Raw genomic sequence first — 16080 nt, forward strand, 5'->3', positions numbered from 1 at the left:
GCACACATTTGTATTACTCATGCTGGAAATACAGAAATCAGTTTCAGTCTCATGTATGAACATGCCCTTATTCTTCACATGGTTCATTCTGGAACAAGGGCAGTAGCAGGCTACATCAGCACACCTGACTGTTCAAATCTCTGCTCTGCATCCTAGAACGATCTATTCTAAAGCATAGGCATTACTCTTCCTCTTCTGAGAGATTTAATGGACCTCTCATAGGAACATAGGAAACTGCCATATACTGAGTCAGACCATTGGTCTATCTAGCTCAGTATTGTCTTCACAGACTGGCAGCAGCTTCTCCAAGGTTGCAGGCAGGAATCTCTCTCAGCCCTATCTTGGAGAAGCCAGGGAGGGAACTTGAAACCTTATGCTCTTCCCAGAGCGGCTTCATCCCGAGGGGAATATCTTGCAGTGCTCATACATCAAGTCTCCCATTCATACGCAACCAGGGCAGACCCTGCTTAGCTATGGGGACAAGTCATGCTTGCTACCACAAGACCAGCTCACCTCCCTCTCCATGTTCCTATTTGTTTCTTGATGACACCAGCAGCTAACCTCTGAGCACTGGAACATGGGGAATGAAACAATACAATTGTTATCAGTATAGAGAGTAGGAGGGTCTCCTTTCCTTGCTTTCTTATATGACAGCCATTCCCCACAAGCTAAGAGGGATGGAGTTACTGTTCGAGTTTTGATCTTTGCTTGTCGAGGAAAAATTCCAGTTCTAGAGACATTCACTGCACAGAGGAGCTTCTCTGCGCAGTGAGGACAACGTGATCACAATGGGCCTTTCTTGTGTCAAGAGTGTGAAGGACCACCCCCAGGTATGAGAAGCAAGTGACCTGCTCAGTCCTGTGGCCACCAATATTCCAGTGGAGGATCTTGGGTCTTCTGGCAAAGGCCATGACCTTAGTTTTTTGGTAATTAATTTCAAGTTGTTCACTCTTGCAGAACTGCGCTAGTGTCACCAACGCATTTCTGAGGCCTGTAGAGGTCTTCGAGAAGACTGAAGCATCGTCAGCATAAAGTAGGGTGGAGATGCTTCTTTCAGCCAGCTTGTGGGGGATGGACGTCTGGGTTGTTAAGGTGGCTCACCACGGCATTGATGTAAAAGTTGAAAAGAAGCTGGGCCAGCCCAGGATACATCCCTGTTTGAGTCCCTTCTGGATCAGGATAGAGTTCGTAAGGTGTTCTTGGGGGCTACACCTCACCCTGAGTGTTGTGTCTATGTGGAGAATGAGAATTAGGCAGAGCAAACATTGATCATTGAAGATTCCAACTTCTCCCATAGCTTAGCTCAGGATATGGAGTCAAATGCAGCCTTGAGATCTATGAAGGTGGCGTTCCAAAAATGGCTCAGGGCGGTTTACAAAGAGAAATAACAAACAAATAAGATGGCTCCCTGTCCCCAAAGGGCTCACATTCTAAAAAGAAACATAAGACAGACACCAGCAACAGTCAATGGAAGTACTGTGCTGGGGGCGGATAGGCCAATTACTCTCCCCCTGCTAAATAAAGAGAATCACCACGGTAAAAGGTGCCTCTTTGCCCAGTTAGCAGGGGATATATATATATATATATATATATATAAGCAGTGTACATATTTCAAATTACAACACAAAAATAAAAAAAAACAATTAAAACACTTTCACAGAATAAACACAATTACAGAGAATGCACAATGTGAAACAATAAAAATAATTTCACAGGATAAACACAATTAAACAGTTTAAAATTAATTTTAATTAAAAGCCTGAGAAAACAGGTGTGCCTTAAAGGTTTTTTTACATGCATTGAACATGTGAATAACTGTCCATGTGTACAGGTCTGTAGGGACACCCACTGTATGTGCATTGAACTTAATATGTGACTAGGACTAGACAGATGAATGCAAATTACTACAAAAATGGTCATAGAAGTAGAACCAGAAGCATTTACATTGTAAATAATAAAGGGATGAGCACGTGGAACCTTGCAGCAGCTCCCAGTTTTCTGCTAAATTACTTCCCAAACAAGCACATTACTAATCACTGGGGTGGTGGTTGGGGTGGGGGGAGATCATCTCCTCCCTGTCCCCACTGAAGCCTGGCTCTAGAATCACAACAGCAAGGCAAGCGCTCTTCCCAGCTAAAAGGCACTGCTCATCCAGACTATGTGTTTCTCTTGAGAATGTTGGAATTTAAAAATATACAAGACCTGAAAGCTTGAGGAATATTTTTTTTTTAATTGTATATAATTTTATTTACAAATATTCTAAAATAATTAAGTGAAGTAATGATCCTGAGGCGTTATGTTTACTTCTTCCTGAGCCGAGTTTTATCTGTTGTTTTTTGTAATTTGTTTTCTTTGGTACATTTCTGCAAAAATTAAAAAGAAAAAGTATATAAAAATATAGAGCAACAATAGCAAAGAATCCAGCCTATTGCTTCAGTCATTTCCCTGCTGCTTGAAAAATAGCCCTGGGTAACGCACAGCACATTTGCCTAGATGCCTCCAGGCCTCGTGCATTTTCAGGGAAATCAGGGGTAGCTTTCTTATTTAAAAATAAGAAGGCTGCTTCTGAGCTCTGCCATTATTATACACTTGCTGCAATTCCCTGGAAGCACATACAAGCAGCCCACAGTCCTTCTTCATCACTATTGACTGTGTAAGAAAGAGGAGACAACAATAAGTTGTTTACAACTTATATCCTTGAGACAAAACTCCACTTTTTGCTCTTGTCCCCAGGCCCTGACAGGCTTGAGAAATGCTCTTGCTGGGAGAAATGCTCCAACTTTCCAATAGTGGTGCCTCAAAGCAGTGTTGGTGGGAAAGGCATGTGGTGGCAGCAAAGCGAAGTGGGTAGTGAGGTTGGGTTTCTTGGCAGCTTAGAGGTGGCCAGTTTCCAAGCCAAAGGGCATCCTGATTGGATAGGGTGAAGCTCAGCTAGGAAGGCCTGCCTTCGGGCAAGTGATCAAGATAGCTTGACTCGGTGCCCTTCAGGGCCAATTCACATGACCCTGGTGCCACTTCAGAGTCTGCTTGTTTTCCATCTGGGCTCAAAATGATGAGCCAGTTGTATGGATACATGCAGTTTTGGGCAACGTTCAGCTTCAGCCCAGTTTTTAAGGCCTATTCAGATGACCATTGGCTATCGATAGTTGTCACAGGGAAAGCCCATGGTGGTCCCCAGCAGTGTTCCCTCTAACAGGGATGTTGTTGAGTGATTTCTACAAATAACTTAATTTTTTTCATGTATGCATCTACGGTGGCCAGAATAATATATGCACAGAAATGGAAGAGTAATGAACTGCCTTCAAAAGAAGACTGGCTGATAAAAACTTTGGAATATGCCGAGATGGCAAAACTTACAACATTGATAAGAGATCAAAGCCTAGAATGTTTCAAGGAAGACTGGAGACCTTTTTTGTTGTATTTAAAAAATTATTTTCCTACTATTGATCTTACAGCAGGATTTGAAATCTGAAATGCAGGTTGGGTAGATTAATAGTTCTTTTTGTATGCTAAAGGTTTAAATTTGTGTTTTTTATTAACATTATAATAAGGGTAAACTTTATAGTTGTTGTTTCACGAAGGGAGGTGCGCGGGAAGTCCATTTGTGTTTATTATGATTGTTAAGGATTACTATTGTTAAAAATTAATAAAAATTGAATTTGAAAAAAAAATTAACAGGGATGTTGTTGACTACAACTCCCAGAATCCCCAGCTGCAATGGCTTTTGCCTGGGGATTCTGGGAGTTGTAGTCAACAACATCTGGGGATCCCTTTTAGAAGAGTAGTCCCTGTAACAGAGATCCCCAGATGTGGTTGACTGCAACCTCCACAGTCCCAAACCAAGGGTCATTGCAGCTGGGGCTGATGGGAACTGCATAACCATGTGTAAAATCCACACATTTTGGTCAAACCAGGTGTGCCAATATATGCTTGTGCTACTTCACAGCATCATTCATGGCAGGGAGCTATTTCCCTTGGGCTCATCATGGACTTCCAAGGACAGCTGTGGCAGAAGCAGTTGGAACACCAGAGTGTTGGGGAGAAGCAAACCCAAAGGACCCCCCAGCATATCTCTTAGCTGATCCACCAAACACCCCTTTCAATTGTATTTCATAGTCTAGCGTGGTGTAGTGGTTAGAGTACTGGACTAGGACCGGGGAGACCTGAGTTCAAATCCCCATTCAGCCATGAGACTAGCTGGGTGACTCTGGGCCAGTCACTTCTCTCTCAGCCTAACCTACTTCACAGGGTTGTTGTGAAAGAGAAACTCAAGTATGTAGTACACCGCTCTGGGCTCCTTGGAGGAAGAGTGGGATATAAATGTAAAATAATAATAATAATATTGTATTTCACAATCTGTTCTTTTGAAATTCTGAACATCTAGTGTTCTATACTAATTGGGTGACAACTCACCAACACCAATACAATCCTATCTACTCACCCCGGCTGGGCCTGCTCTACTGTTATGCTTTTAACAAGTGTGCTCTGCAGAAATCAGCAGCGGAAGCTCTTTGCGTTTCATAATATGGCAGCAAACATTAAAGTGTCAGAAGTAACTTGCCTAGTAGGGAGCAAGAGGTTGCTGGTTCGAATCCCTGCCGGTATGTTTCCCAGACTATGGGAAACACCTATATCGGGCAGCAGTGATACAGGAAGATGTATGCCTTTCAGCATCATCTCATCTTAGGAGAGAAGAGCTGGTCTTGTAGTAGCAAGCGTGACTTGTCCCCTTAGCTAAGAAGGGTCCACCCTGGTTGCATATGAATGGGAGACTTGATGTGTGAGCACTGTAAGATGTTCCCTTTAGGGGACAGAATCACTCTGGGAAGAGCATCTAGGTTCCAAGTTCCCTCCCTGGCATCTCCAAGATAGGGCTGAGAGAGATTCCTGCCTGCAACCTTGGAGAAGCTGCTGCCAGTCTGGGTAGACAATACTGAGCTAGATGGACCTATGGTCTGACTCAGTATATGGCAGCTTCCTATGTTCTCATACTGCACAGGAGATGGCAATGGCAAATCCCTCCTGTATTCTACCAAAGAAAACCACAGGGCCCTGTGGTTGCCAGGAGTCGATACCGACTCCACGGCACAACTTTACAACTTCAATATGGATATAAACAACAGGTTGGAAGGAGGCTTGAGATTTGGCCCACTGGCCCCTCTGCCAACCTCCACATATTGATTAGATCGTGTGCGCTGCACCTCTGAGAACAGTAAGGTGTAGGCTCTGCGAATGGGTTCTGTAGCCTGCAAGAGAGTAGTAATATCTGAGCATATGTAAAGTGTTTTTCCGCTCCACCCAGGCTTTGGGAGAAATACTTCGTTTCAGAGAGGGGAGTGTGTATGAATACCAAGCAGGAACAGTCCTGAAAATTAGACCCAGGCAGGGTGTAGGGGAGCGGGGATGCCAGGGACGAGTGCCAGTATTCTGGGCTTCTCTGGCTGTCGGGGGTGGGCACGGCTATGGGGGCTCTCATGGAGAGCTCCTGCACTTCTAAATTTGCAGCAACATCGCTGCCAGAGAGCTCGTCTTGCTGCCCAAAGTCTTGGGCTGGAGGCAGCTTGCTCATGCTGCTGACTTTTTCTATGGCATTATGAACAACCCCTCCTGATCATCAGGTACAGATCAAGTTACCAGCTCTTTTCTCTAGCAGGGGGTGCCGCTCCCGGGCTTGAAAGACAGAAATTCAGAGGTGCGGCTTTCCCCACCACAGTATGCAGTGATGCGGGAAGCTTCACCTGTTGGCTGGCTGCCTGTGCCTGCCACACAGGTTTTAAAGCAGAGCAGCGCTGCCAGGGGTGAGGATTGGGGGCGGGGGGAGAGAATTCCTGCAATAAAAGGATCTGAGCACAACGTGACTCCTCCGGCATGTTCTCTTTCTGCTCCTCTCCAGTCCTCTGTAGCAGCACCCGGTCCGGGCGGAGGAGGATGAAGGAGGTTCTAGATTGAGGGGAGCGTGTGTGTCTTGCTAGACGGCGCGAAAGAGGAGCATTTCTCCGGGAAACACGCCAGTCGCAGCCGCACACGTTGCTCCTTAGTTCACGTGCACACGTACTAACGCAATTCAAGAGATGGCACATATTTGGAATGGGAGCCGTTCGGAAATTGGCCCACAAAGGTGCCCTTTTTTAAATGGCTGTTTTGGCGGAGTCCTCTGTGTAGATAAGCTCAGTTGTTAAGGGCTGCGCCGGTCCTTTCCCCAGGCCTTACACTTTTAAAAAACAGTACAAAAAGCACACACGGTATGAAACGGGTTTTGCTAATTTTTAACACAGGCCTGCCAGGAGTTGGGTGGGGGAGCTCCGGGAAGGGGGCAGCTTCCCAGGCGCCTGCGTGGCGGGCAATCCGACGGAGGCGATCCGCGAGCGCGGGCGGGTGTGCGCAACATGTGCGTGGAGCAGAGACGGCCCCAGTCTCCACCTCCTCTGGCAAGTGAACGGGGAGCTGCCAAGCTCCATTAAAACGATCCACACAGACTGTCGCCGCGGCGGGGAGGACGCGCGCTCCAGTTCCAAGGAAGACGCTCCGAGGGAGCCTGGCCGAAGCCTACGTGGGGCGCCGCCTCTGCCTGGTCTCTCGTCTCGTGCAGCGAGCGGCTGGCAGCAGCCCGCCCGCCCCATCGGGGCCTTATTAAGTCGCTAGCGGGCTTTCGGGAGCAGCAGCAGCAGCACATGGATCCCGGGGCCCGGCCCTGCAGAGGCAAAGCGCGCTGAGCTTAGCCGGCCGGGTCCTCCTCCCCACCCAGCGCTTCTCCTTCTCCTGCCCTTCTTGTCCAGAGGGTTTCGCCAGGGCGCCCGCCCGCTGTTTGCCTGGGACAGGTTGCTAAGACCGCGTGCGGGGCTTGGGTTCGGCAATGCTCCGCTCCTGGTGGCTCGTTGGGCTCTTCCTAGGTAAGAGATTCGCAAGGGCCCCTGTGTGCTTGGAGGGCTTGCTCGGCTCCGAGAGCCGCAGCTGGGATTCGGGACTGGGGCTCTTGGCGGCTCACGAGCGCGGCTTCCTGCTACGGGGCTCCAGCGGGCTGGAAAGAGGTGGGAGGAAGGACCCTGTGCCGCTCAAGCACAGCCCTGCTGCCAGGAGCCCCGGCTGGGCGCTGCTGGGTGAGTTTGCTTGCACGGGTAGAAACGCTGCGGGTTTATTCCGCCGAGTTTGGCTGGCGGTGGTGCAAGCGCGCGTGCCATTCATACACACGTAAACACAAGGAAGTCTGGCTGCAGCGGAGACCTTTGAAACAAGGCTGGATCGCGGGGTTCTCCTGCGCAGGAGCATGTACTCGAGGGACCGCTTCTGAACGCGGAGCAGTCCGCCTGCAACGCTCTTTCGTTCGGCACGCGCTCAGAACGGTTCCGGACAGGGTGCAGTCCTGCAAACACGGGGGGGAGGGAGCAAATCCCATTGGTCCCCTCGGTTTGTACTGACTTCTGAGTAGACATGCAGAGGGCTGTGCTTTTTTCGAGGCTTTCACACGTGTTTACGACTGGAGAAAGACACGCTAACTTTTTGAGGGTGGCTGTCCTCCTGTTGGAAGGTGCTACTACTTATTCCAGATTGATTCGGACGGAGTATAGTACATAGTTGGGATCTTTAGTGCGTGCATATATGCACGGCGTAATGCTGTTTTGTCAGTGTACCACCAGCATTGAGGAAAGTTTAGTCTCACTACAAATTTTGTCCACAAATCCTGACGTTCACACTAGTAATAAATCTATACCATGCACATGAACGTAGATTATTGTTTTCCGTGTTAATTATTCTGGAGTAATTGATTCAGTAACCCTAATTCTCTGTGCTCATAAGTATGCGTGCGGGGGAGGATTCTCCTGCTCTTTAACAACCTGATTCTGAGTAGAATGGCAAAAGAGTGCTAACAGATAAATTATTTGCCTTACCTGAACTTGAGTATGCAGAGGGACATTAAGAAACAGAACTAAGATGAAAGTTTAATCAACCCAGGAGGAAAAGGGCCGATTTTGTGCATGCCCTTGCTAACTTGGCAAAGAGGCACCCTTGAACGTGGTGATTCTCTTTATTTAGCAGGGGGAGAGTAACTGGCCCTATCCACCCCCAGCATAGTACCTCCAGTGACTGTGGCTGGTGTCTAGCTTATGTTCCTTTTTAGATTGTGAGCCCTTTGGGAACAGGGATCCATCTTATTTATTTTCTCTGTGTGATCCGCCCTGACCCATTTTTGGAAGGGCGGTATAGAAATCGAATAAATAATAAATGTGCTCTCAAGAGTGGATCTTCTTTTGGAGATACCTAAAACTGACCCATCATCCTTGCTTTTCACCCTTTTCAAGTGATCCTGGAGTCATTGTTGTAAGTCCTTAAATATGACCCAATTGGTTTGAAAGGATGCATTAGTGCAGTAGTAATTAAGTGCCACCATGTACCCCACGATCCAGCCATTCAAAACCACATTTCAGCCACTGGGAAAGTGGGAATCCAAAGTAGTAGATTGTGTCTGATTGAAAGCATTTTTCTTCTAGAATTGAGTCTTCTGGGCTTTTCTCTGCTGCATGGGAAGGGTGGGTGAATTATTATTATTTATTATTATTATTAATTTATTTATTTATTCAGTTTTATACTGCCCTTCCAAAATTGGCATGGGCATCAAAGTTCCCCTTCTCCCCAAAGCCCCATGAAGATCTACTGTCTATCTGTAGGCTTTTGTCCCTAATACGGACATTCATTATGTGAGGGAAGAGACACTGCCACACACCAAGTCACTCTCTCGTTGCTTCAGCCTCCCATGTTTCAGGGCTGACCACAGGCTCTGTGGCTTGATGCGCCTGACTGAGTTTTAAGCCCTGATAGTTTCCTTGAGCCTGCCCATCTCATCTGGGACAAATTCCAAGAGAGTGGCCATATTCGCCTGTCCTAGCTAAAACAACAGAGTTGCACAGCGATTTAAAGACTGACTAAGAGTCTTTAAAACTAGCTAAGCATGAGTGTTGTTTTATTTTTTAAAGAAGGAACCCTGTTTCCTTGGACCTGCATCTCCAAAGACTTCCTTGGTGGTGGGGGGGGAATATATAAAATATTTCATTCTCTTCCTTACTCTCTGGACTGTTTTTGAAGGTGCTGGTTGCTCAGCTTGCAGATATTTTGCTGCAACCAAGGGGCTATGCACTCCATGTAGAAGAGTAGGGATCTGCTTGAATTGGCCATGACAAGGAGCCTCATTGGAGCAACCAGCACCAGCCTGAGACAACTAATAAAAGATCACAGTTTGTGGCAAGGAAGAGCCTCTAAAGTTGGTGCTGATGGCAAAGGAAGGGGAGAAAGAGGGAAGGCTCTTCCTTGGCTTTGCTTGCCTCCCCTCCCACCACTGTCCAGTATTGATTAGGCTAAACTAGCAGGAGCAGTAATGATCAGGAATTGGGACAGTTCTCTTTGGGGTCCCCCCCGTGTCAGAGTGGGTGGATGGTGATAGTAGTTAGCAGAGTTTTCCAGAGCTATTTGCAGATTTATTAAGCATTTTGTTAATGTTATAGGACACACAAAATGTGGGTGCATACAAAGGAGAAATAGTCATATGCAAACAATGGGTGATGCCTATGGGAATGCTTGCACTTATCTCTCAGCCTAAACCTACCTCACAGGGTGGTTGTGAGGAGAATCATAAACCATGTATATGGGCTCCTTGGAGGAAGAGCTGGGTATAAATGTAAAAAATGAATGCCCAGCATGTGGTGGCTCTTGACAGTCCCATGGGAATGCTGAAAATCTGTGATAATCGGAAAGGTTACCTAAATGTGATTGTCAGGACTCATTTATGTATGTCTGGAAAGTGGGGAGAAGATGAATTTTAAGGGATTCGTGAAATTCATCTGGGGTTTCACCTCATTTTGGAGATAGCCACTGTTTTGTGTGTGTGAGTTTGTGATTATATAAATAGATAGGTATTTGCACTATTTGTAGCTAAAAAGAAATGATGCGTAAAAGGTGAAAAAATGTCCAGAATGGGCAGGAAAAAATTGAGAGGAGGTGGTACAATAGGACAACGGGTAAAGTAGTAGAGAGCAAGTTTTATTTATCACTGTGGCTTAATGCATACAAACATTAGATGAAGCAGTAAAACTACACCTGGACTGTACCACTCCAGACTGTAGGTGGGGGTTTGCATGATTAAATTCTCTTGTATTAAACAAAAAAAAAGGAAAAGAAAGTTCCCTGCATGTAGAAAACTAGCCTGTCAGGGAGAAAGTTCCCAGCCTAGCCCTGACAGGCTTGTTTTCTGTGTGTAGGGATGCCTTTTTCCATGAGCTTCCACTGTAAGCTCCCTGAGTTATATAGATTCTGTGCAGCTGTGGCACCCTGTGACTGGAGATCTCTTAATGCAGGGGTTTTGAAACTTGGGTCCCCAGATGTTGTTGGTCTACAACTCCCATCATCCCCAGCCACAAAGGCCATTGTGGCTGGGAATGAGGGGAGTTGTAGTTCAACAACATCTGGGGACCCAAGTCTGAGAATCCCCCCCTGTCTTAATGGGAATCTTTCAAGTACCATTTCTGATAGCTGTTCTTCCAAATTGGGGCATGGAGGAAGCTGGGGAGATGGATCCTCATAAAATCTGGTGATGCTACTTCTCCAAAGATGCTTCTGTCTCGGGAAGTGCAGTGGGAGAAATGATCTGAATTGCTCAGTTGTCCAGGGTTATTGGGTGGGAGACAGCAAGTGACTTTTGTGTGGTATAAAACGTGCGTGATCCCGCTTAATTGTAGTGCCGTAAGAAGTTTTAACATACCTATTTTTATTTTATGTCTTTAATCTCTGAGATCAACGCAGAAAAATCTGTCTTTATCAGGTAACTTATGAGGAGAAAGGAAATACATTTAAATTGTAAATTGGGCCCACTGAAATAGGAACTGCTTTAGAGCAGGGATTCCCAATCTTTTAAAACAAGTATACCCCTTCTGTTGCTTCAGCTTAGGTAAAGTGGTGCCCTCGAGTCGGTGTTGACTCCTGGTGACCACAGAGCCCTGTGGTTGTCTTTGGTAGAATACAGGAGGGGTTTACCATTGCCATCTCCCACGTAGTGTGAGATTATGCCTTTCAGCACCTTCCTATATTGCTGCTGCCCGAAATAGGTGTTTCTCACATATCAGCGGGGATTCGAACCAGCAACCTCTTGCTCACTAGGCAAGTCATTTCCTCTTTAGGGTAAATATTTTAAAAGAGAGTGTGTGCACATGTATATTTACATGTTATAGTTCTGAGATAGGCTACTCCAGTCACCAGCTGACATCCAGATAGTGGCTCATGAGTATTCCCATTGAAATAAACTGTTTGAAATTATTCCCACTTGAAGCAGAGTTGTCTGCCTAATTCCATTGGTTGCTTATGAGCAGTGTGGGGAGCCAGAAGGGCTCTGAGTCTCCCCGGGAGGCCTTCAGATATCCCTAGGGGTACTAGTACCCCCTATTGGGAACCCCTGCTCTAGAGAATGGGGGCTGAAAGGCTTTGTGAACAGGGAATGTTGCTGGAATTGTAACTTAGCCCAGAGCTTCACAAATCCCAGATGCCAGGGAGCCATGGTGCCTAGGAATTTAACCATTCTGCCTGGACTAGGATATTCAGAGGTAGAGTTAAATTATTACAATCTAATTTGTCCCAGGCAGCCCCTGTTTCTGTTACTTGTGAAGGGGATAAAGAACAAACCATTTACCCAACCCTTCCCCTCCACAGTGTCCATCATCAAGTTTGTGCGGGGAGAGCGGGCTTAGCTCGCTCTCCTTGCACATGGGCAAGGAGCTGTCTCTGGGCGGCCAGACTGGCCGCCCACACAATCGCTGGCTCCATAATGAAAGTCCCAGGATGCACCACGCAAACTGCGTGGGGCATCCTGGAGAGACCCCTGAGGCCGAGAGGCTTGTTGGAGCCTCCCAGCGGGGGTCTCCTCGAGAGTCATCGTGCTGCTAAGCCACACCGCAGTGTCTCATGACCACAAAAACGTAGTTAATGGAACGAGCGCTCCGTTAACCTCATTTAAGGGGAGGAGTTCCTAGGCGGGCTAGCCGACATGGAGCCACTAGGCTCGCGGGCATACCTGGTGGTTCTAACAATCACTAGAAACCGGGCTGGGCTCCCTTAGCCTGGTTTCTAGCGATCCGTCAGAATAGCCTCAGCGTGTGTGAGCACTGTAAGATATTCCCATTTGGGGATGGGGCCGCTCGGGGAGGAATGTCTGCGTGCTTGCATGCAGAACATTCCAAGTCTCCTCCTTGGCATCTCCAAGATAGGGTCGAGAGAGACTCCTGCCTGTAACCTTGCGCTGCCAGTCTGTGTAGACAATACTGAGCTAGATAGACCAATGGTCTGACTTGGTATAAGGCACTTCCTATGTAAAGGGGGGCTCTAGTGTAAACCGTATTTACCTGAATGGAAGAAGACACTGTATTTAAGACGACTCACTTAAAAATAGAGGTGAAACACAACTTGTACCTGTTTACCCAAATGGAACAGAATTTAAGACGAGCCCCAAATTTCTAATATCGGAGAATTTGTTTGGTGGGGGAGAAACTAATATTGGATTCAGGTAAATGCAGTATTTCTCCTCTAGGCTCTTAGTCTTTAAAAGGCCCTGGGAAGGACTATATAGGTTGCATTGCACAGCAGGGGTTCTCAGACTTGGGCCTCCAGATCCTGTTGGACATCTGGGGACCCAACTAAGATGGGTCACTGTGGCTGAGATGATGGGAGTTGTAGTCCAACAACATCTGGGGACTCCGGTTTGAGAACCCCTGGATGAGTTAAAAAGGATTGCCATCCTTATTTTGTATGTTGAAGGTGGGAGCTACGCATTTTAATCTCAGCACAGGGGTTTCCCCAGCCCTGTTCTATTACCTTGCAAAGTATTACCTTGCAGATAAGAATTGAATGATTAACCCTTTGTCTGCCAATATCCCCCTCTTCCTGCCCAGCGATCTTTTAATCTTGTTGTTTTTAATCCCATCTGGGCTCTGAAAGTGGAACTAGGGGCTAAATGGCCTGGAGGGAACTTTTCATTTGTGAGTGCTGGAGGGGTTAAGCAACCCCTGCCTCCCTCCCACCTATTATCTGGGTTTGAGACCATGGATTTGTCAAGGTTATCTATACTTCTGCCTTTAATCTCTGGGATCAGTGCTGCAACAGCAGTCAGTACTGAGCAAGTATTTAAGAGAGATTGAGGACATTCACACAATCAAAAGAAATGTTCTACCCAGGTTTGGGAGCTGTGTGTGCTCCCAATTTTCAGTTGTGTTGAAGCAAGGTAGGAGGAAAACCTGGGTAGAAGGGGCTGTGTGGAAGCAAGGAAAATCTAGGTAGCTTTTCCTCCAACCTTGCTTCCATACAAGCACTTCTACCCACGTTTTTCTCTTACCTTGCTTCCACACAGCTGAAAATTGGGAGTATGCACAGCTCTCAAACCTGGGCAGAACACAGTTTTTGATTGTGTGAATGACCTCACTGTGATCATATCCCTTGGCTGGAGTAATTCTGCACATGTGCAAATGAAACACATGTGTGCAATCCTGCTGCTGAAGCGCAGGTGCTTGTTAATTTGGGGGCAGTATTTTTGCTAATCTCTCCTTCCCACAGAAGCACCCCATGCAGCATAGAGTTATGTCCCTGAGGGATGCACAGTGCTCATGGACATAACTGCATGTTGCATGGAGTGCTGCTGGAGGAAGGAAGACACAATCTGCAAAATTTCCCCCTACACGTGTGCACCCACACTTGAGAAGCGGGAGCTCCTTTGCTGCACATGTGCTTGTTTTTCTTGCTCATGTACAAGATGTTGACTCTTGAATCTGCAAGCTGGATAAAATTTTTGGTATCCCCCCCAAAACAAACAAAAAAACCAAAACATTTTGCTCTAAGAAAAGTGATTACTTAAAGCACTCAGTGTAACTGGTAGAGAGACTGGCATCCAGGAAATGTTGCGTAGCTCAGGAGTGCAGGCAACTGCAGGTTTGCTCGTATCCCATTTTTTAAAGGTGATGTTTAAAACTTGCTGACTATAAACAGAGAAACGTGTGCGGCGCCGAGATCAAAGGCAGTTCTATGCTAAACCAATCGCATCTGTCCAGCAATATTATTCATAGTCGAACTTCATCTCCCTGCACCTCATTTTGAGCTTTAGATTCCTATCATAAAGTTTAAACAAAAACGATATCGGAGGTTGGCAACTTTTGGATAAGAGAACTTGCCATTCTTCCTCGCTTGCACTTATGCTAACTCCACAAAAGCATGGGCCATTTCTAGGCCCTCCATGCTTGTGGCAAGCCTGTGTGGAAGGTTACCGCCAGGTCTTCCCAGCATTGGGTCTCCAGATGTTGTTGGATGCAGCTTCCATCATCACCTGCCATAGTGGCCAAAGGACTATACTAGACTTTGTTTCATAGGGGCCCGAGTGTCCCTATTTGTTTATTAATATATTATTATTATTATTAACATGTAAGTAGGAGCCACATGGAGCCTGGATCCAGATTCGGAAAGTGGGTTTGTTTTTTCAGATGTAAATAGCAGCCACACAAGGCCTTGATCCAGACTGGGAATGTAACAGGGTGGGGGGGATTTCTGAGCCCCCCCCCCACGGCTGCTATTTGTCTCAGCTGATACACTCCCAATGGCACAGAGCTTTGCTCCCTGGGCAAAAAAGATTTCTCTCCTTCACCTTCACTTTTGCCATTAACACGTATGGCTTAGTGTTCCTGGGATTGGCCCTACCATGAAGCAGGGTGAAGTGGACTGCTTCAGGTGGTAGAGTGTGGACCACTTCTCGGGAATGACACGCCCACCTTCCCCCACGGAAGAGGGAGGAAGGCAAAATGCCATCACAAGGAAAAAGGAGAGGTTGTAATACAAAAAAGGAGAAATGGAAGGGAGGGTGTGCCTCGTGGTGTTCTATTTCAGGCAGCAAAATATCATGGGCTGATACTGAGTGTTCCTCAGAATTTATTAACAACAGGGTGTGTGAAGCCTGATATATCCCATGATTTGGCATGAGCACAGAAATCCTGCCATGCGTACAGCATCTGTGCCTTGAACTCTTTAAAGCACTATATAAATGCCAGGAAACTAGCCAGTTGAGAATCTTGCCTTTTGATTTTTAGAGCAAGCAAGTTTCTAGACCTTTTGAAGGCAGATAGACTTGAAAATGTGCAGATGAAAAAAGCAGGGGGGTGGGGGAGAGAAGAAACAAGAAGGATGGTTGGTGAAAAAAACCCTGCGGTCAGGGAGTGGGACTTGAAAATGGTTTATTTGATTTAAATCAAATCGATTTAAATAATGATTTAAATCGCTTCACAGAAGGACTCAATTTTAATGATTTAAATCACAATTTAAATTACTAATCAGGAAGATTCTATTTAATCCTCACTTTCTATAAAAGTACATTCTTGTTGTCTGCTGTTAACTTTAATACATATTTAGAGATCGATGCAGGTTTCATTTTTAGAAGGTAGGTACACACTTTAATAGGTACACACTTCTCATAATGCTGTTTCATTCAGGCAGCCAGGCCTTGAATTTCATTGTTGCACTGTTTGCATTTCATGCACATGCCTTTCTTACCCACAAGTACAGGAACTTCATTAAAATATTCCCAAATTGGGTCTCTCTTACGGTCTGCTGCCATAATAAGTTTCCATTCTACAGTGGAGGATACACTCGGAAAAAGTTTCCTCAGGACTGCATGAATATCTTCTGTTCACTTTTGGTTTCACTTTCCATTCGTCTTTCCATCCTGTACATTTATATCCAGACTCCTCCTCCTTGCTTATATTGACTTCATTCTCCCAAATCCTCCATTCATTGACCTTTCTTGTCTTTGTACTTTTGATGGGGGGCGGGGTAGGGGAGCAAGGGCATGACTCTGTGTGTGTGTGTGTGTGTGTGCGTGTGCGCGTGATGCATGTACACCACCTGCAGAATAGGACTGATCAGGTCTGTTATCTCTCATCCTCATATACTGCTCTTAACATGTTCATAGAAAATAATTATGATTAATATTCATGGTGATATCTTTGACTAGGTTCTTTATGATTTAAAAAAATTGATTTAAATTTTAAAAATCCAATTTTCTTTTCTTATTTT

General features: G+C 46.1%; 1 protein-coding gene across 1 annotated transcript in view; it reads left to right on the forward strand.

Annotated features, from left to right (window-relative positions):
• The first annotated feature begins 6296 nt into the window (after window positions 1-6296).
• APCDD1L (APC down-regulated 1 like) overlaps window positions 6297-16080 on the forward strand; it is a 47594-nt gene continuing 37810 nt past the window's right edge. Inside the window, exon 1 of the mRNA XM_053250475.1 lies at window positions 6297-6890. Within this exon, the coding sequence (XP_053106450.1) occupies window positions 6854-6890 (37 nt within the window). The 5' untranslated portion in view covers window positions 6297-6853. The remainder of the gene's footprint in view (window positions 6891-16080) is intronic.

This window comes from Hemicordylus capensis, chromosome 4, assembly GCF_027244095.1.
Source record: "Hemicordylus capensis ecotype Gifberg chromosome 4, rHemCap1.1.pri, whole genome shotgun sequence".
Taxonomy (NCBI): Eukaryota; Metazoa; Chordata; class Lepidosauria; order Squamata; family Cordylidae; genus Hemicordylus; species Hemicordylus capensis.